This window comes from Tuber melanosporum (genome assembly GCF_000151645.1).
Source record: "Tuber melanosporum whole genome shotgun sequence assembly, scaffold_79, strain Mel28".
NCBI classification, from domain to species: Eukaryota; Fungi; Ascomycota; class Pezizomycetes; order Pezizales; family Tuberaceae; genus Tuber; species Tuber melanosporum.
The window spans coordinates 112,205-131,857 of NW_003299127.1; the positions used below are offsets into that span (position 1 = coordinate 112,205).

Sequence of the window (19,653 nt, forward strand, 5' to 3'; positions counted from 1 at the left end):
TGGGTTGCCATGCCCAGTTCGGCACGACGATGTCAGCGAGTTAACGCGAATACTGTGGGAAAAAAAGGATCGCAGGAATTCCAACGTCATAGGGCCGAGGAGGTGGAGGGAGACGCAGGCAGGACGGCGCGCGGGTCGCAGCAAAAGAGAGGGAAAATGGACAACGTACCTGCAGCATCACTGAAGAATACCCGAATAAAGAGGGCAGAAATGGGGGATAAACTTCTTTTAAACAGTTAGGTGTATTTCTCTCCTCACACCCAGTCGTCTCCTGGAATTAGTGTAGTATTAAGGCAAGGGGTATTAAGGTGCGAGAAGGAGAAATGTGGGTTGTGGTTGCGGTTGTGGTCTCAGGTTGCTGGTTGTAGGATATAAGCTTGTTATTTGGTGGGTAGGTAAGCAGGCACTTGATGACAATTACGATGCTGATGCTGATGATGATGGCTGTGGGGGGGAAGTGGACGCCAGAAGATTGGAAATTGTGAAAAGAGGAGGAGGAGGAGGAGGGAAGAATTCAGGGCAGGAAAAAGGGAAATATAGAAAAGGGAGATGTTCGGATCAACTTCCTCTCTCACTTTCCTCAGAGTGTCCCAACTCCTTATTTTCGCCATTAAATTTGGGGGAAAAAAAAGCCGTTTGACGGTTCACAGTACCGGTATCACACCCACAACAACACACGAATGGGCGCCACAAGGGCGAATTGCCGGTGATAATTTATGAGGTACTGAATCGGTACTGTACCCATTCACTTGCAGCAGTAGGAACCCATATTACAGTTTCCAATTCCAAGCCCCGAAAGCAAGAGCGAGCAGAAAAGGCAGAGACAGTACTGGAATACACACCCATTGCAATTTCAGTAATGATGGCAGATGGGCTAGAGTGCTGTACTGTACTCGTGGTGTACTTGTTGTATAAGGAGCTCCAAGTGCTCGTACGAGTACAGCGATGTACTTGTACAAGTACTCGAGTACCGTACTTGTACAGTACTGTACATTGCAAATACCATAACCCGGTAGATGCAAAGCAGGCAAGCTTTTTTTTCCCAACACCACCACCACCATTACTGCCGCACAGCTGATATAACATTAAAACACCGGTACCCTACATTTTTTTGGTTATTTTAAAACATAAACAGCGCAGACAGCGCACGAAGGGACGGATAGAAGCATAAATCAAGGGGAAAAACCCCCCAAGACTGAACCATGCATGGAACTTCCCCTTGGTCCTCTCTGTTCAATTGGGGGTTCGGTACTATACTTTAGACATGATGCGCACGATTCTAACGAAATGCTGCATAAAGTTAGCCAACGACAACATCCATGGAAAGCTTTACCATCCCACCCGTGGCGAACCACTGCCACTGCCACTCCTCTACCCGGCGACTACAACCCGGTGCATCAAGTTGAGCCAGATATCTCCGTCCTCCCAACCCCTATCCTATAAGAACCAAAAGCTTACCCCCGAACCAACCCTTTGTTTCCCTCCCTCCCGCCCCGGCCGAAAGATCAACATCTAAGTCAGAAGAAGGAGAGATAAACAACAACAACCCACCCACCCCCTCAAAAAAAAAATAACCTGGGAAACTCAACCCACGGCATAGTACTCGAGCGTGGTATTACAGACAACTTCATTTCCCTCAATTTTAAAACATAAAAATAAAGATAAAAATAATAAAAACTATCGAGACAAAAAGCCCACATTAACTTACTGCATAAAAATAGACGTCCGTTCTCCCTCCACCCAGACCACGACCTCCACAACGAATCACTCGCTTGGGCATTCCTGGTGCACCCGAACCCAACCCGAGTCAGCGGAGGCTGTGGCAGCCAAGCTGGCAACCACTCAGCACCACGGGGGAAAACGGTTGGCTTCTAGCTTATCTCGCCCTCCCTTCGTAGGGATTCTTGGCGTGCATGTTTCTTCCTTACCGCACTAAGGGAGACTGAAGGAGCACCCTATCTATGTACGCACGTATGTGCACTGGTGGGGAGGAAGGGGCGGGCCGGGATCGTTGCACATGACACCGCTGTGAGGTTAGAGTCAGTGCTCGTGTTACATACGTGTAGTGCTTCTGGTTGTGATACATACATTCGGTGCTGGGAGCTCGGGCTTCGAAGCGAGTGATATTTGATGCGTGTGTGCACACTGCCGGGGGAGAAGAAGAGGTTATATCAACTGAGGGTGTGCCCTACTGGGGTCGACGTTTAATGTATCTGAGGGAGGAATATGGGGATAAACTTCGATTTATATCCCAGCAGTAACCCACGGCCTTTCGGGAGGACGTAATCATAGTCTAACCCCACATACCTGGTAAACCCACATATGAACCATAGAGCCTATGTAGAACCGCTGTGCGCTCGGGATGAGCTATCGGCCCCGTCTCGGCGAAGAAAGCTCTGAAGTTTAGAGAATAAGGAGGGTCCTTGCTATCGATAGGCAACCGGAAAAGATGACCCCGCTATCCGGGGTCGGAACTTATGTCACTTTTCCCAACCCGACTTGAATACAGTAGTCTGCCTCCTTTAATAGTATTTAAGCACAGCCGTAGTCTAGCGAATGACCAGAAACCCACACCGCATGAGGGAGAATCACAACCTCACGAAGGGAAAAAACATACCAATAACAGCAAGCTATGATACTCGCAGACTATTCTCGTATCCAGAGCTTGGCGCAATAGGAGTGTCAGTACGTCGGGGAGAAAATTAAAAATAAAGAAATTCCATATTAGGTCATGCATAAGAAAGGCCTGGAAGGATCTGGGCATTACTGAGATGGAATGCCGGATATTAGTCAGTATGAGTCGTAGTAACCTTCACGTCTCAAAGCCCCCTTAGGCCACCCCCCGTTCCCACCCGTCATTGTATTAGTGGTCTCTAATAAAATACCATAAGCGGATCGTGTGAGGTCCACATTTGCTTCCGTATCCTCCTTCCCACACAGGCTCGCCTAGAACGGGCATGCCAACAGTCACCACCAAAAGGGCTCACGTGTCTGCATGTTACTATACATCCCTCTTCGGGGTAACCGCATGCCTGGGAGAGCTGGAGCGGGTACTCGTAGATGAGGGTAAACGGAAAATCCAAGGCACGAGTTTTCCTATCATACCAGTACCCCACATCTTCCCATCGCCCCTCTGAAACCATGTGATTGTATCCCATCTCGAGGCATACCGGTGATTTATCTCCCCCCGGGGAGAACCAAAGCCTAGAAAACCCCGGTATCGGAATAGTATGTCACAGTCCTAGCATTGGTAGGTATATAGCTTCAACTCCCCTACACAGGGCCAAGGGAAAGGAGGAGGAGGAGAAAAATCGGGAGCATCGACAGTCAACTGCTAGCAGCAAGATCCCCAGACCCCTAACAGGCGGCCGGGGGACCACCGGTAACGAAAAAGGAGGGCCCGGGCGAGACAAGCATTTTGCAGTGTCGACAAGTGCGCGATGGGGAAGTTCCAAGTCATGCTTGGATCGTGGAACAGCCAGATACTGGTATCATACCCAATCCTCACCGGTTGGCTTGCAGAAGACTTGTAGTGATATATCCAACCCCGAAGCCAGCCCCCCCCAGTTATCTATCCATCCCATATACTGTAAGGCCACGCCAAGGGCCCCACTAATCGAAGAGAGCCGTTGAAGAAGACTGTTGGATCGTTTCAGTGACCGTAGTATGTCATATATATGTAATACCGTACCCAAAGCCAAACATCCAAACGCCGAACGCAAACCCACACTAGAATTTCCAGCAGCTTACACCGCGGCCCCCCACAGACGTATCCGGCGATAGCAGTTTACCGTACCTACTCATGCACGTTATCACCCCTAGCATCAAAACGCAGGTCTGGGAGAAAGATAAGGCAGGATTGCTTCCGCACAGTAAGCAGCACACAAAAAGGACATCCAATTGACATGTTTCTCCTAGAAAAGTCTATGTAATTTGTAGACTGTCGAGTAAATCAGGCACGCACTGGCCGGGGGGGGGGGTTGCGGGTTTGGATATGACATAAGAAGGGTTTACTGTCGGGCAGGTATCATACGATATCATACTTACCTAGCGCCGCTACTTAGACACCCCTACCCTTCGGAGGCGCTAAAAGCGAGCCACCTTCTAACAGACTATGAGTATAATAGATGTATGATATCATACTCACTATTCAAAAGTACTGTCCCATAAATTACCCCGTTTTCCCGCAAAACTTGGTATATTCACTAGCCAAAAACCAAAGAGAATTATTCAAGATTGTTTGGGACTATGAAGAGTAGATATTTGCAAGGAAAATCCTTTTATTTATCCTACAAGGCCACCACCTATTCTCATTCAATGGTCGATATAGGATGCTAAGCCCCCATACAAATTTCGCCAAGTTTGGCCAACTTTGGTGGTATGATACTTTGCTCTTTGTCATTATCTGCCTAGATAAATCCAGGCCCACTCACTCGCTTGTTACATGTTGGGAATAAGTTATTTAGTGTCGGCCTCCTACTTACTGTTTTTAGGTCAGGCTTGGAGGTAGATGCTCTGGGAGCTATTTAACGTCACTTAAGATGTATATTATGTTCATTAGGGAGTCAGGCCAAGTATAGGAGAAAGAAAGTTATCATAATATATCATAATAATATTATTATAATAATATTATTATAATAATATCTTTGTGTTTCCGTTCATTAGGTATCATAGTTAGGTCGATAAATCAATCTCCCGCAGCCACCATACTCTATCTGACTTTTTGGTAGTGTATGGCAATCGCTGGCTAGCGCAGTACGAACTTGGTGACAAAAGAAACTGATACCCGACCGGATTTCCATAACAAAGTGTATGTATGAATTTTCTTCCCAAACAGCAACCGGATGGAAGAGAACCGTAGGGAACCCGGCACCTGAAATTGCAATTTTTTTCTGCTCTACCTACCATACTAAACACTCGCGGGAGTAAACGACTTGGCTTGCGTTACCGGTATCGTCATGCAGAAATCCCATACAAATTGCCTGTCCTGGCAGTGTTTTTGGTCTTTCTCTAGAGAGCTCTATAGAATTTTTGGAATGGTTTCCGTAAAACAGCCTTCCATAATATGTGAACTCTCAGGTCAAGTTGTGTCATGTAAAAGATCACTATACTCTTCTGAGGTTATGGTGGTGAGTGGGAACCTGTTAGGAATGAGCATTTTATAATGTGAAAAAACCCGGAAGATGTCGCCTCCGGAGGTAGCTTGTACATCGCATGCTTCCAACATAGATCGTAAATCGTAAAACTATCAGCACTCCGTTCTATCTTCCACCACGAGCCTGCGTATGCTACTCTCTTTGTATCATAAATTTAGAAATTCAATCACAAAGCACGAAAGAACGTTTAGAGTAAAGATTAGCTAGAATTAAGCTGAAAACTTTCCCTATCCATCCATCCATCCATCCATCCATCCATCCACCCACTCGTCATCCCGCGGTCCTTGTGAATGTGAAAAAGTACACTCCGCCAGCGCCTCTAATATACACCTGAATATTTGGGTGAAAAAAATTTGAAAGAAAGGAGAGGGTAAGGTACGAAGAACAGGGAGAGAGAAAAAAGGTTATTGACGTACAGTGGTATCGTAAGATCGTAACAAGTCAGGCGGCATCCTCGTTCCCCTTACGCAAAGAGTAAAGAGTAAGAATGGAAAATGAAAAATACTAGAAAAAATCAAGAAACAAGATCAAAGGTATGAATGCAACAGCGCTCCCAGAAACCCTATGCAGGAATCGGTTGGAGGCCCACAAGAAATTCAAACCTGCCCCTCAACCTCGTCCCCCATGTTAGCCTCCATACTCACAGACGAAGCCAGACCACCGCCTGCAGCCTCCGCCTCGTTATCAGCCGCAGTCTCCCAATCGTCCACAACGTCAACTTCCTTCCCCTTCTTTTTCTCCTTCTTTTTAAGGCTCTCAGCACTCTTACGTGCTAATTCGGCCTTTCCGTGCTCGAGGTCGAACCTACTCTTCGACCCAACATTCGCCTGAGCAGGGGGCTTTGTTCCAGCTGCGGGGGAAGACTTTCCGACGACAAGAGACCACTTGGGCTGACTCTCCCTATTGACTATCTGTCCGTCTTTTCCAACAAGGCATAGTTCGGCCTTATCTGCCAAGCCATTCTTGGCAATGAGGCGCTTGAGTTGCGGAATAAGGGCGTCGGCGAGTTCGACATCGATTTGGTCATTGCCAAACGAGCTGGCTTTCGGGACAAGCAAGACGTCGTCGCCACCAGACCACTGAAGGTTAAAGCGGAGTTGAGTGTCCTTTAGGACCGGTTCTAACTCTCTTTCAATCTCAGCATTCAAAAGCCCGATTCTGATGTTTTGCAGGATTATAGCATTGTAGGGTTGTCGTTGGGGTTTTTTGAGTTGCTGAATAGAAACCGGGGTGCTGGTTGGGACAGCACTTGGCTTTGAGGCGATATATTCTGCAATAGTCTTTTTTGGGGCGGTGCCGTTATTGGATCCTTTGAAAAGGATGACACTCCTGTAGGGCTCAGGATCCTGAGACACACTCTGGAATCCGTAATCCTCTGCAAGAGAGTGCAAGAAAGCACGCTGGCCACTCTTCATTGGGTTGAAAGTGTACCGTTTCTGATTTGATTCAGCAAAAGCCCTGAACTTCTCCTCAACAGCAGCCGACCATTTCCTGTCTTTGGCATAGTGAAAGAGAGTTCCTTCGGAGTAAGGAGGAATAGATTCGCGATCCGGGTCGAGTTCGAAAGCGAGTGCCATACGTCGACTGCGGCATTGATCATTGCATTTCAGCTCTCTCTTATTCCCAGTAGGGTTAGTCTTTGTAGAACAGCATCTGGCTTCTTGCTTCAACCCCCCACAAGCGCAAGTGAACTGAATCGTGGTAGAGCATGGCTTGACCTCCGGGCACTGGAATGGTGCGTGGCAAGCTTCTAAGCAGGGATGTCCACAAGATTTGGCCTTTCCACACTGTTGCTTGCAAGACTCATCGCAGCCCCCGCTGGCGTGGCAGACCTTCTGGCAATTGTGGGAACCACAGGAAAGCTTCTTGCCGCATTCAGTTCCGCAAGAAACGGTATTCTTAAAGCAAGGAACGTTCTTGATCCCTTTCTTACCGCAGAGACATGCCTTCTCCACAAGGTAGGGACAATTCGGGCATTTAACTTCATCCGCATGGCACGAATGAGGAACCTTAGGGTGACCACAATCTGTATCTCGAGTGCACGGAAATTCGCACTTAGGCGGCGTTGCACCGCAAGCAACCGGAGGTGGTAAGACTGTTCTTCCGCAATTACAGCTCAGCTCATCAAAGCTAGCTTCCAAGCATGTGCCACACGGCCCACGATGGCAAAGCATCTGGCAGCTGTGGGTTCCGCACTTCAATGGCCGACCGCACGGTCGTGTGCAGATATGTTCTGATTCGAATCCATCACTGCTAGACTGGCCTGGGTTATATGACTTCATCTTCCTCCTTGAATTCAGCCGGTCATGAGCCCCCCATTCTCCAGAGCAACACCGCTCTGCACACTCATGTCTGCCACAATTCAAGAGCGTTTTGCAGACCCTCATACACCGAGGGGACTCGCCTGGTTCTCCTTGATGGCATAGGGTCTCTAAAATGGTCTTGCCACAGACGCATCTGATATCAACTATCCTCACACAAACAGGGCATTCGCCTTCGTGGCAGGTTTTGTCACATTCATGGCCACACCTAAGAATCTTGCCACAAGCCTTGCCACATGATGGGACGTCTGCCTCGCAACTGGCTCTAGGCGATTCAAGAATTTCACTTATCTTGGTCCTACCACATGGGCAATGAGTGACAAGGTCTGGCGAGCGAGGGCAGCGGGCGGGGAGCGCATCTTGAGGATGGCAAGGCTTCTGACAAGTATGTTTACCGCAGTCAAAATACCTATTTTCTTTAATTAGTGCATTGTAAGGGGCTTATAGGATCAAGGAAACGAAGTACAAACCTATTGCATGGTGAGTGGCAGTTCCAGTAACCCAACCAACTTTCGACACCATGAATATCGCTGATCGTACTCTCGACCGGCTCCTGTTTGTCACTGCACTTGATTCCTTTGGTGTTATTTCCACAGAAGCACTTAAGCATCTCCGGTATTTGGCAATCGCCACAGACCCCAGGGTGGCATGGTTTTGGACAGGAATGCTTGCCACATGGCAAACTGTCCCCACAGGCGTGCCCACAGCTCCAACCACCTTCATAAACTGTGTCAATACAGCGCTTCTGTACTTCATCTCTGCCGCAATGGCAAGGTTGTCTAGGTCCCATCGCAGGACAAGGGGGGCACGGTCCAGCATGACATTGAAGATCGCAAGCATGGGGACAGTCCTTGGGCAAACCCCGCTTCTTTCCGCACGTTTGGCCGCAGCTATGAAAGCAAAGTCAGCAATTGAACCGGTGTTGCACGGAATGGGTAACACATACCTATGAGGGGGGAGAAAATTGGTAGACTCTGGTTGGACTTCTTTCTCACACCAACAAGAATAGGTAGTTGGTACTATTTTCTCATGATTGTTGCAAGCCGGGCATCTCCATGTCGGTGAAAATTCGGCACCAACTGGTCCGGCCGGTGTCTGCTCCAGACCTTGTTTTGCCCATTTTTTGACACAATCCAAGTGGAATACTGCCCAACAGCACTTACAATTCCAGACCTTTGCCCTTCTAGTTAAATTACTAAAGCACACTAGACATTCATAGGATCCACTCGTAATTTCCCTATGAATTCTGGTGCTAATGTTCTCAGGACCTTTGTGTTCGTTGGTATGAGGTCTCATGTTTATGATTCTAGGAGATGGCTTACCATCAGCCAATGGAATATGCGGGATTTGCGGTCCGCGGCGACTACCCCTTCCACGCCCGCGTCCACCAGTAGGCACAGTGCTTTTAGATCTAACACTTGCAGTCGTGGAATCATATAATGTTGTTGGGGGTCCCCAATCAGAATAAAGATCTCTGCTGTCTATATTATGGGAGACGCCGCGAAGATGTGGCGGAAGGTACTGATCTGTCGACTCCCCGGGTTGATAGGCCGTTGCCTCCGCACGAAGTTTCCCGTTAAGAACGGAGTCCTCCCCTGTTGTCAATTGCCCTCCGAATTCTCTCTGCGGTGGCACACGAGAGAGTTTCGGGGTTGGACGGTTTTCATCAGGTGAGCCAACAATAGAGGTATTGGATGATGTAGAGGCAGAATTCTCAGAGTTCGCAGTGGAAGATAGATGCCCCCCAAACGGCTTGTGTGGAGACAAACGTCGGCCCCTGGGCTTATTGCTCTTGCGAGACGAAGTCTTATGGGACACCGAGCCATCATCAGTAGTACTATTTGTCTCACTGACAGCCCTCTCCTTCCCCTTCCCTTTCCGGACGGTATTATGTGAAGAGGAGCTAGCAGCAGTAGAACTGTGGACAGATAATGGGGCTCCATTAGGTTCGTCTACCCCGTGTATAGTACTAGGAGTTCCGATGGGTCCACTACCATCGCATGTGCTGGGCGCCACCGAAGCCATATCGAAGTGTAATTCCTCATTTGTAGAGCCCGATGCCTGAGATCTCTTATCAGTCTCCACGCCATTCTCATGATTAACCAGTTCCTGGATATCTCTGTTTGACGAGTACCCGCTACCGAAACTACTACCACTACCACCACCTCTACCCTTCCCATATCTCCTCCTGCGATAACCTGCTATTGTGGGTTGTCCTGTGTGAGATTGTGGTCGGGGCTCGGCAGGTGCGGGAGTTTCGGGTGGTTGTTGCTGCTGACTTCTTCCAATACCGAGAAAAGGAACTCTACCGGCACGCTGACGAGCAGTGCCTCTTGACGGTGCAGAACTATGACTTGGCGGTTGTGAGGGAGTTGGCTCGACGGTAACCATGATTATTGGTTGGATTGTGTCTCTATTAATTGTGGTAGAATCCAAGGTTCCGTACGAGATGCGGTAAGGGCCTCAGAGAGCGAGAAGTGAAAAGGCGAATGAGGTGAGAGGTCGTAGGAAAAAAGGAGCGAACGAGAGGGGAGTAAAAGGGGAGGGGGGGGTAAGAGATAAGAGCAAAGGTGAAAAGTGAAAGGTGAAAGGGGAGAGAAGGAGGGGGGGTCGAGAGGAAAGAACAGGATGAGGGGCGGAAAGGGGAGAAAGCTTTCGTCGCTTATGAAGAAAGCTGTGTGCCTGAACGTCACCTAAGGTTTTTCCCTTTCAGAGTATCCCGGTGGGGTGGCGGGGCGACGATAGATGGGGCTAGAAATGACACACCTTTCTCCCGACGGTAGAGCTTGGGTGGATGTTCTACCTATACAGATGAACTACTGCCAACAAGTCGGGAAAATATTAACTTTTTTTTCCCTTCCTCCACTGTTTCGTGCACTGAGGGAACAATCCTTTGGGAATTTAGACTCATACCCCAGGAATTCTACTGTGGCCAGGGGTAGACTTTGGTGACTAATTCCAATTGCGCCCAAGGCACCGGTATCACTCGTGACTAATGGCCATCACCCGTGCTACCTGAATCAGCACAGCACTCACGAAGGGTCACTTGCAGCAATCAATCCTCCTCGGAGTTGTCTGGAGTAAAGTACGGCAATCTGTGCGGACTCCGACTACTGTACTGTAAGGGGTATCATACAGTATATATAATATCAGTAGAGCAGAAGCATCAATGCAGTGCGATAGACTTGTGTCCATAAAAATCGAAAAATATAACCCGTATCTCTTCATGTATCGGTGCTTAAATGGGATTAGTAGAAATAGTTTTTCGATTCCTACTAACACCCGAGCACAAGTCGGAAAACGTGGTAGCCGGCATTTTAGTAGTCTACAACAGCATCATGGCCTGCAGTGTGTATACGGTAAGAGCGTGTATCAACCCTGGATTTGCCAATTCTTGGTGTGAAGACACGAGCATGGCAGGCTAGTCTACCGCGAGTCCAAAATCCCTCTCGTAGGTAATCCACAATCAACCAAATTCCAAAGGCTTAACACAGCTCTCAGCGCACTCGGGCACAAGCCTGACACCGAAGATTTCGAAAAGCCCCTAGTCCAGCCCATTAATAGCAAAATTTACGATACCATATGCTAAACCTACATCAATGTCTAAGTTATTCCATCCATCATTCCCTCCACCCCCTCCACCTGCTCCTACAGCTACAGAAAGAAACCGAAACATAGACCCCACTACCTGTATCATACATTTCAACCCAAGGAAACCCCCCCACCTTCTCCGCATCCTACTCCCCGCTCTCGGAATTATTATTGTAAAGAAGACAAGAACGAAGAATAAACGCCCAAACATTGTTTTTTTGTGTGTGGAGGGGAAAAAAGAAAGAAACGGTCAACCCCTGACTGATATGACAAGATGAAGTACCAAGAAACAACACACAAAAGAACGAATAAGCTGATTTACACGCACGATATTTCCATAAAACTCCAGCCTAAAGGTGAAAAAGAAAAAGAAAAAAAGGAGATTCCTCACGAGTATGTAAGAAGTGGGAGACAAGAGACTCGAGCGGAGGCAGTGTAGAAAGGGGGAAATGGACTGAAATACATGGACCTTCAACAGACTCTGACCCAATCGCAGAGGTGCGAGGAGTGAAAAGGCTAAAGAAAATGTGATGCCTTCTAGGTCGGGGTGTAGCAAATGGACCCATCCCATTCCTTCTAAACTTTCCCTCAGGCCAAAAGCACTACCTCCCATGCTTTCTTTCTCCTTTTTTTGTAGAAACTCTAACGCTCTTCGAACTCGAAACGAAGATCCAATTCGCTTCCTAGCTATCAGACAACACTGTTGCATTGATCGGTTAGGTCTCCCACTCGCAGAAAAAATGTGTATAGGGTTCCTTCAAGAGTTCCTCGCTACCAACCTCCTCTGCTTTTTCACCGGTGGTTCTCCACCTTCATTAGGCTTTCTCCTGCCTCCTCTGCCCCCGCGGGGACCTCGTCCACCTCTATTTGGGGCCTCTTCACCATCCTCACCACGTCTGCGTTTACTCCCAGCAGCTTTAGCACCGGAGGGCATTTCATCCCCGGAATCAGCATCAACAGCGGCCCTGCGTCTGCCGCCGCCCCTACCCCTGCCGGGCTTCCTCTCACCTTCGGTTTCCTGCAGGAAGACTTGTGGCTGATATTTCCTTAACCAGCAGTAGACGCTCATGGGGTTTCGTGGGTCTCCTTCCCCCTTGCTAGCATTAGGAGAGGTGTGGACAATTTCCGGCAAAGTGGGTATCTCCCCATTGAGATTCTCGTCGACATTGGCATAGAAGGCGTCCTCCTCCTCAACAGACATCAAGAAGGGACTGGTATTGCGCAAGTAAGGCGGGGTAGTGCCACGACGATAAGTATTCTCTAACACCAAAAGATTGCGATTATTAGGAGTATGAGGGGCGGGTTCCTGAACACCTTCAGGCATCTCGTCGACGGGCTCCTGCTTGAGCACGAGAGGTGCAGAACCATTGACGCCATTCGCAGCAACCTCAGCAGCGGCCTTCTTAGCTTGTTCCTCAGCCTCCTTTCTCTCTCTCTCTGCATCAGCCTTAAGCTTGTCCCGAATGTATCTCGGCGGTGTCCCGGGGATTCCGCGCCTGTGGTTCGTTTCACGTATCTCCTCGAGATAAGCTTCCCGGTCATCATCGTCCATATCCTCATCCTCATCATCGCTGTATTTCGCACCGTGGCGCTGTATTGGCGGAGTTTCGTCGTCCTCATCATCATCATCATCGTCATCAGTGCTGTTGTCATCTTGATCTCCGGCCTCTGCATCGTTACCGTTAACAGGGCCTGGCTCCAGCTGCATCGGTTCCACATCATTGTCACCAGCCAGGCCTGCAATCTCTTCATCCAATTCTCCCATAGCAGCAAGTAGCGTAGGCGAAAGAAAACGGGTCGGAGTAGCACCGGAGGGGGATCCGATGTTAAAGCGACGAGATTTGGGAACATGTGAGGACGAATTCAAGTCAACCAGAAGATCCAGAAGACGCCTACAACACATAATTTAGCTTCCGGATTACAAGGTGGCTTATACAAGCAAATAAGTGGAGGCGTTTCATTGAGCGCACGTATTCTCTTCTTGTATACGCCTAATTGCAGCGGACGCGATTTGATCCTGCTTAAAGAGCTCATCCGAGCGTTTCATGACCTGGTCGAACTTAAAGCGAAGCTTTTTATACTTCTTCCTATTGATGAAGCATTATGTTAGCGATCGCCGGAAAAATGCAAGGCACACGGGAAAGGCTCGGAGCAACGGACTTGTAAGATTTGTAGTGAGCTTTATCACCTCCGGCATTCTCGGCAGCGGCGGACATGTTATTATGATTTGAATTTGCGCTCCGCGGGTGTCAAGTTGTCGCTCAAATAAGGCCAGGAAGCTGCGCGGAGTGATTGGTGAAAGAAAGAAAGAAAGAAACAATGAAAGGGGATGTTGTTGGGAAGAGTGAGCGCAGGAAGTTGGAACGCCCAAGGGGGCGGTGATGATGGATGGATGGGGGAAAAAGGAAGGGATCGGGTGTGGTGGGAAAGGGATGTGGACTGTAACGAAAGGAAGGGTAAAGGAAGGGGAAGGGTAGAGGTTAGAAGAGGACAGCTGTTGGTGACCAGAAGCCTAGCCTCGCTCACTCTCACATCGACGGCAGTCGTTTCTCTCGACAATCGACTTCCTTAGGCTACTTTGTATTTTACTACCAAAAGAAGATTTACCAAAATCGCGGGACACAAAGAGTAGCCAAGCCTGAAGCTCGCGTTTGTGGCTGAATCAGGGATGTGGCTTTATAGATTACATAATATTCTCGCCTTGTCATCTACTCTGCTACCATACGTATGATAGACTAATTTATCACAAGTCGCAATGTATAGGGCTAAAACCCTTGCGACTGCCAACTGCTTGGCGCCCACTCGCTTCAATCCCCACCACCACACACTGCCAGATCGACTTTGAGGATAACACCGAAATTTTGACAGACACCAACATCACGATTCAGCAACCCATCACGATCACCAACCCACCAAAATGACGAAAGGAACCTCGTGAGTTCTCCAAGATCGGAACCCAGTTTCTACGAGAACAGAAAAAGCTAACAATTCCACAGTTCGTTCGGAAAACGCCATGTTAGTTGACCCTTCTCTCTCTCTCTCTCTGGAAAGCGAAAAATAAAACACCAACTACCTCATTCTCGGCCAATGGCTGCTCTATCAAACCATGAGATCTACGGAACTGACCTTACTCTCCGCATAGAACAAATCGCACACTTTGTGCCGTCGCTGTGGTCGTCGTTCCTTCCACATCCAGAAGCACACCTGTGCATCTTGTGGATACCCTGCCGCCAAAGTTAGGAAATGTACGTCTTCCTCCTCTATACTCTCCCCCTTTCCAGCTATCTAACGGGCACTTTTGGATGGAATTCAGACAACTGGTCTGAGAAGGCGAAGAGAAGAAAGACTACCGGTACTGGCCGCATGAGATACCTCAAGACCGTCTCCCGCAGATTTAGCAATCGATTTCAACTTGGCGCTCCCAAAGGCGCCCGGGGGCCCCAGAGCAACGCCGATACAGTCGAATAGATGAAAACAACCCTTCTATTTTCCGCTTCTTCCTTGCATTTATTATTCAATTTTTTTTCCGGGTTGCGGGTTCTCTGTAAAGGGGTGAGAAATTTCCTCTGCGGAATAGGGTGTTAAAAAGGGAACGGCCTGAAATTAAAAATAAAATTGACGCTTGTCACTATTGTGAACTTGCGCACGAGATATAAGTATCCCAGGAAATGGATATGGTAATTTTGTTGGGATTGAATGGAGGGAGGTAAATACGATTCTGATTGCGCATGGGATTTGCAAGGGTGTATGTTCGTGTGGCATTGGCGGAGAGAATTATATCTGTTTCGCCAGCACCTGGCCAATCTACTTGACCATAGACGAACCTACTCACCATGACAAGATATCTGGAGGCTGAATACCACACCGGCATCAAAACGTTCACCGCTCAGTCTACTCCCTAGAAGAACTTTGCGCCCCCGAGTCGCTCCAGTTAGGACCACCCCCATCACGTACTTGTAAAATTGTAGACGCCAATAGAGCACTTCAATTCAAGATATCCTTAACTCGCCACTTCATCCTCCTCCCCCCACCCCTCATTCATTAATAACAGCCCTCCTCTCCCCACTCCACCACGATAGCCGGATCTACAAAAGAACCAACTTTTCAACCCCTTCCCCCACATTCACATAGCGAGAAACAAAAATTTAATCAACATCAACCCCTTTGCCCCTTAACTCCCTCTTCGCCGTCTCAATCTCAACCACAAGCTCCTTATACGCCTCCTCCGTATCCCGAAACGTGACAATACCCCACCCAAGCGAGAAAAGCAGGTACGAACCGAACGAGACGAGTCCCCAGAACGGTAGCTGCACATCCCTCCACATTAGTCGCTTTTCTCGCCAGCAGGATGAAGAGAGGATGGGGAGGGGCTTTACGACGGGGATAATCTCCTCTTGGATCTTGTCCGGGAAGGGGATTAGGCGGAGGTATGCTGCTAGGTAGAGCTAATTTGGAAAGATAGGTTAGTATGATATGTGGAATGGGGGAATAAAGGGGGGGGGGTAGGTAGGAAGAGGTTTACGGAGCTGAGGAGCAGTGCGATGGAAATGGTTTCTGTTGCACGAGTCATTTTTTGATGGGCGGTAAGTAGTAGTGGTGCTGTTGTTGTAGTGGTAGGTAGTTGGGGGTGGTACGATAGTAATGAGCGTGGTATTGTCGATAATCGATGAGGATACTTACTTGTGGTGAGTGGTGGTTGCGGCTTAAAATTGTGTACAGATTTCCCCTTTCTGAAACCAGGATGGGGTTTGTCTTGGCAGGGATGATTGGGACACAGCACGTTTTCGGTACAATGTACTCGAGCATAGGTGCTACAACATGGTATTCTATCATAATTATGATAATAGTTATATCATAGGTTCTTTTGAATGCTCAGCCCAGGGCTAGGGGTTTTCACACGGTGGAGAATTTTTCTGTAAAAAGTTCACCGGTCGGATATTATTGGTTTTTATAGTTTTATGATAATATTATTACATGTGCTTTGAATCTTTAAAAATCTCGCTGTGACAACATTTCAAGTGTAGTGTGATTGAGTGCGCACTCTCACGCAGGTGTGGCCTCAGCCGGGGCCGTTGTGCTGCCCATTCCTAAAGGTCCGGTACCCATGCTTGGAATGAAGAGTGGGAGGTACGCCTATCGTGTTGCACCGTTGCTACATATTAGCCTTCTTCAGGAAATTAGGCAAGAGTGAGGGAGAGTAGCATACAAATCCGAGTGCCATAAGACTCATTCCCACTCCAAAGTACCCTGGTTGTTTACCGCCCGCAAGCTGGGCAGGTGTCTCGCTGAGCCAGGCTTGTATCGCGAAGATCATGGCAGTCCTATGATAACATATTTAGTTTCGTTTTCGCTTTTCCCCTTCCCACCCCGACGTTCGGTGGGAGAAAGAAGGCTGAGGAAGAAGAGAAGAAAATATTACCATCCGACAACCCTGCACAAACAAACATTTCACATCAGTCAATATATAAGGCTCAGGCTGTCAACTGGTACCAAGTGGGGGGGGGGAATGACAGAACTTGTTACGGGTGAACATCTGATCCATTCCATCCATTGCATTCCGTCAGCCAATCTAGACATCTTTTGACGAGGAAAGGGAGACGACTTACGGCTGCCATGGGAAGTGTGCTTGTCATGGTGGCTTTTTTTCCCGGGGGTTAGCATTTATGGCTTCCTTTCCTCCCACCCTTCATCCAAACTCTAGCAAGGGGAAAGGTGATGGATGTGCGTATCGTACCGGCAATATCGGCTGTTAGAAAAACATGTCATATGTTAGCAATCTAGGTTGTGGAAGTTCAAAAAAAAGAAGGAAGGGATGGAAGCGCACACTCGTTGGCTTTGGCTGTCGGGGCGACGTATGGAATGACTGAATATTGTCAGTTTGCTTCCCTCCTTTGTGCGTTGTGTTTTTGAAGCATTATGTGTGAGGGAGGATTACTCAGGTCGGCGCGGCGCTGGTCCTTAAGATTCTTGTTCGACATATTGGAGTTCTTGAAGGGTGTTTTAATGGATAGTGGTATGGGGTGAGTTGAGGTTGGATTAGGATATCGTGCAAGTGTGGTTTCGAGGCCTAAGGTGGGCTTTACAGACTACCGGTAGTCGATGACGCTAGCTACGGTACTTGTAGACCAACGACTACGTTATTTTGGAAAATCGCTTACTCTAAAGGGCATTTTTGTCCCCCTTCCCACTCGAAAATCACCTATCCCCAAGAGCCCGCTTAGTCATCTATCATACCATAATGTGTCCCCAGGCTGAGGATTAGGGTTGGTCACGCCAAGATGTTGGGTGAAGAAGAAAAAAAAGTTACGAGACCCAAGTTGAGATCCCGCTTCATACGAGGACCTCACCTACCACAACTACGGTTCGCAATCGCCCTTCACAATGGCTCGAAACAAAAAAGAAAGAGAAATATCTACTTCGACACCTAACAAGGAACCTAACGCGGGTGGTGCCAAAATAGAAGATGCGATAGAGGAGCCTACCGAGACCCGAGGGAAGAAGCCGAAGAAGGAAAAGAACGGAAAGGGCAAGGACAGGAAGGACAAGAAGGAGAGGAAGGACATAGAGGGTAAAAAGGATGAGAAACGAAAACCTGAGCTCAATGGTGAGAGTGCGAGTGCACAGCCAGAGCACAAGGCTGAGGAACCGACAACCCAGGAGACCGCCGAGGCCGACACTTCAACTCCATCTAAGAAGCGGAAACGAGATACCGCTGTGGAGGATATAGAAATTGATATCAATGCTCCAGAGCCACCATCCAAGAAGGCTCTACGAAAACTCAAAAAGTCTGGCGCTACATCTATTTCCACTGGCAGTTCTGCTAGCACTAGTGCCCTTACAGCCCCGATCACAGCCCCCGCTACAGCCCCTAAATCCCAAAATTTCCCCGAACATGCATCTCAATCTCGCTCCAAGTGGGGTGTCTGGATAGGAAACCTAGCATTTTCAGTAACGAAGCCAGACCTAGAGACCTTCTTCACCAAGCCTCCTTCGACGATTCCGCGCGTAGGAATAACCCGTATAAATCTTCCAACGAATCCGCAAACCCGCCGTAACAAAGGCTTTGCTTATGTGGACTTTTCCAACCAAGAATCGCTCAACTATGCACTCATCTTGACGGAGACCTTATGGAACGGCCGTCCAGTTCTCATCAAAAATGCCAAGGACTTCTCCTCCAGAACCCCCACCTCGGCCATCAAAGTGGGCGCGGACTTGAGCAAGAACCCACCAAGCAGGATTCTCTGGGTTGGCAACCTAGACTTTATCACGAAGGAGGAGGACCTGGCAAAGCACTTTGCCTTCGCTGGCAAGATTGTAAAAGTCCGCCTGACAACGTTTGAGGACACGGGCAAGTGCAAAGGCTTCGGGTTCGTTGATTTCGAAGACGAGGAGAGTGTAAAGAGGGCAATGCTAGGGCTCTCTCCCGAGGACAAAACAAACCCCGAGATTGCCGAGGGCAAGGAGGAGGAGGAGCTGAATAGGTTGCGCAAGAAACGAGGTTTCATTGGGGGCCGGAAAGTCAAGATGGAATACGGGGAGGACCCTTCCGTGCGTTACAAGAAGCGCTTTGGGAAGGAGAAGGATGCCCAAGACAACGAGGACGTCACCAAAGGAGCTCCTATAGCGCTCATGGGGTCTCGAGGCAGACTCACCGCCACCGGTGGCGTTAGAGAGCAAGAAAACGACACGAAGCCTATTCGTACCAAGAAGAAGAGCAAGTTTGACAACCCGAAGCGCTCATACAATCCAGGGACTGCCTATTCGAACGACTCACGGCGCACTGGTGCAATCATAGAGGGCAAAGGGAAGCGAGTAAAATTTGACTGAAACTTTGTTTCATCATTCGAGTGAGACGTCATGTCGGAGCATTTGTACCTATCAAACATTCGAGCGAGCGAAAAGTACTCATGGCGAGATTATGATGTGGGGGCAGTGAGATGCAACCAGCCACCCCATCGCGAATGTCCCAAACTCTCAAAATGAAAGGCCCTATTACCAGATCTCGCGCTCCTAGGCAAAATGAGGGCCATAAAAACACAGATCTCCGTCCTATACCGTATAATGGTTGTGGTTGTCACGATAATTGAACGTTTCTGGGCAAAGTGGTTGTATCCCCCAACTTAATCCGGCGGAGAGTAAAACCTTAGTAAGCCCGCGATAGCGATAATATGACAGTCCGCATATGTTTACTCTTTCTGGGAGAACAAACCGTTCCACCAATCGCCAAAACAAGGGCTCTCTAGCCGAACAAGGGGAAAACAATTCTCATACTATCTCCTGAGCTTCATAGAACTACTGTAAGCGTCCAGTGTCGAGATTTAATGAGCCCCGAATGATTCACCCGAGCTCCAAACCACACAAGCACCTCGCCATCATGAGTGCAATTTGAGAACCCAACGCTGAAAATAGGGTAAAAAAAAGTAAGAAGAGAGAGATCCACAAAAGATCCTAGCGTGATGTGTGTGCGCGGTGGTTGTTATGATCCCAGCGTTATGATACAAATACAAGGAATAGCGCGGCTCAAGTGCCATACCGGTGCTCGAGTACTTGTAGGCGCTGGTTCCTGTGAATTCCTGCGGGTCACA

The 19,653-nt window shown here is 48.5% G+C and overlaps 7 protein-coding genes; 3 read left to right on the forward strand and 4 right to left on the reverse strand.

Moving 5' to 3' along the window:
- The window catches only part of GSTUM_00011009001 (uncharacterized protein), a gene marked incomplete at its 5' end in the record, with an annotated part of 1,013 nt that extends 497 nt beyond the window's left edge, over nucleotides 1-516 (forward strand). Inside the window, 3 exons of the mRNA XM_002841649.2 lie at nucleotides 1-242; nucleotides 309-391; nucleotides 459-516. The exon at nucleotides 1-242 is cut by the window's left edge and continues 497 nt beyond it.
- Nucleotides 517-5,332: 4,816 nt separating this feature from the next.
- Nucleotides 5,333-9,928, reverse strand: GSTUM_00011011001 (uncharacterized protein). XM_002841650.2 has 3 exons: nucleotides 8,424-9,928; nucleotides 7,948-8,367; nucleotides 5,333-7,886 (listed from the first exon to the last, which is right to left on the reverse strand). The coding sequence occupies exons 1-3, from the start codon at nucleotides 9,866-9,868 to the stop codon at nucleotides 5,753-5,755; spliced, it is 3,999 nt and encodes a 1,332-aa protein (XP_002841696.1). The 5' UTR covers nucleotides 9,869-9,928; the 3' UTR covers nucleotides 5,333-5,752.
- A 1,106-nt stretch (nucleotides 9,929-11,034) lies between these two features.
- GSTUM_00011012001 (uncharacterized protein) lies at nucleotides 11,035-13,600 on the reverse strand. XM_002841651.2 has 4 exons: nucleotides 13,229-13,600; nucleotides 13,039-13,155; nucleotides 11,848-12,960; nucleotides 11,035-11,768 (listed from the first exon to the last, which is right to left on the reverse strand). The coding sequence occupies exons 1-4, from the start codon at nucleotides 13,282-13,284 to the stop codon at nucleotides 11,759-11,761; spliced, it is 1,296 nt and encodes a 431-aa protein (XP_002841697.1). The 5' UTR covers nucleotides 13,285-13,600; the 3' UTR covers nucleotides 11,035-11,758.
- A 385-nt stretch (nucleotides 13,601-13,985) lies between these two features.
- Nucleotides 13,986-14,858, forward strand: GSTUM_00011013001 (60S ribosomal protein L37; the record flags this gene model as incomplete). XM_002841652.2 has 4 exons in its annotated part: nucleotides 13,986-14,002; nucleotides 14,065-14,083; nucleotides 14,211-14,313; nucleotides 14,382-14,858. The coding sequence occupies 4 exons, from the start codon at nucleotides 13,986-13,988 to the stop codon at nucleotides 14,534-14,536; spliced, it is 294 nt and encodes a 97-aa protein (XP_002841698.1). The 3' UTR covers nucleotides 14,537-14,858.
- A 175-nt stretch (nucleotides 14,859-15,033) lies between these two features.
- On the reverse strand, nucleotides 15,034-15,739 carry GSTUM_00011014001 (uncharacterized protein). XM_002841653.2 has 3 exons: nucleotides 15,591-15,739; nucleotides 15,445-15,513; nucleotides 15,034-15,375 (listed from the first exon to the last, which is right to left on the reverse strand). The coding sequence occupies exons 1-3, from the start codon at nucleotides 15,636-15,638 to the stop codon at nucleotides 15,214-15,216; spliced, it is 279 nt and encodes a 92-aa protein (XP_002841699.1). The 5' UTR covers nucleotides 15,639-15,739; the 3' UTR covers nucleotides 15,034-15,213.
- Nucleotides 15,740-16,006: 267 nt separating this feature from the next.
- GSTUM_00011015001 (uncharacterized protein) lies at nucleotides 16,007-17,543 on the reverse strand. XM_002841654.2 has 8 exons: nucleotides 17,004-17,543; nucleotides 16,893-16,931; nucleotides 16,803-16,814; nucleotides 16,675-16,706; nucleotides 16,585-16,601; nucleotides 16,488-16,499; nucleotides 16,275-16,389; nucleotides 16,007-16,201 (listed from the first exon to the last, which is right to left on the reverse strand). Exons 1-8 carry the CDS (start codon nucleotides 17,044-17,046, stop codon nucleotides 16,112-16,114), a joined length of 360 nt encoding a protein of 119 aa, XP_002841700.1. The 5' UTR covers nucleotides 17,047-17,543; the 3' UTR covers nucleotides 16,007-16,111.
- Nucleotides 17,544-17,645: 102 nt separating this feature from the next.
- GSTUM_00011016001 (uncharacterized protein) lies at nucleotides 17,646-18,895 on the forward strand (the record flags this gene model as incomplete). The annotated part of the gene is made up of 2 exons (XM_002841655.1): nucleotides 17,646-17,672; nucleotides 17,705-18,895. The coding sequence occupies 2 exons, from the start codon at nucleotides 17,646-17,648 to the stop codon at nucleotides 18,893-18,895; spliced, it is 1,218 nt and encodes a 405-aa protein (XP_002841701.1).
- Between the last annotated feature and the right edge of the window lie 758 nt (nucleotides 18,896-19,653).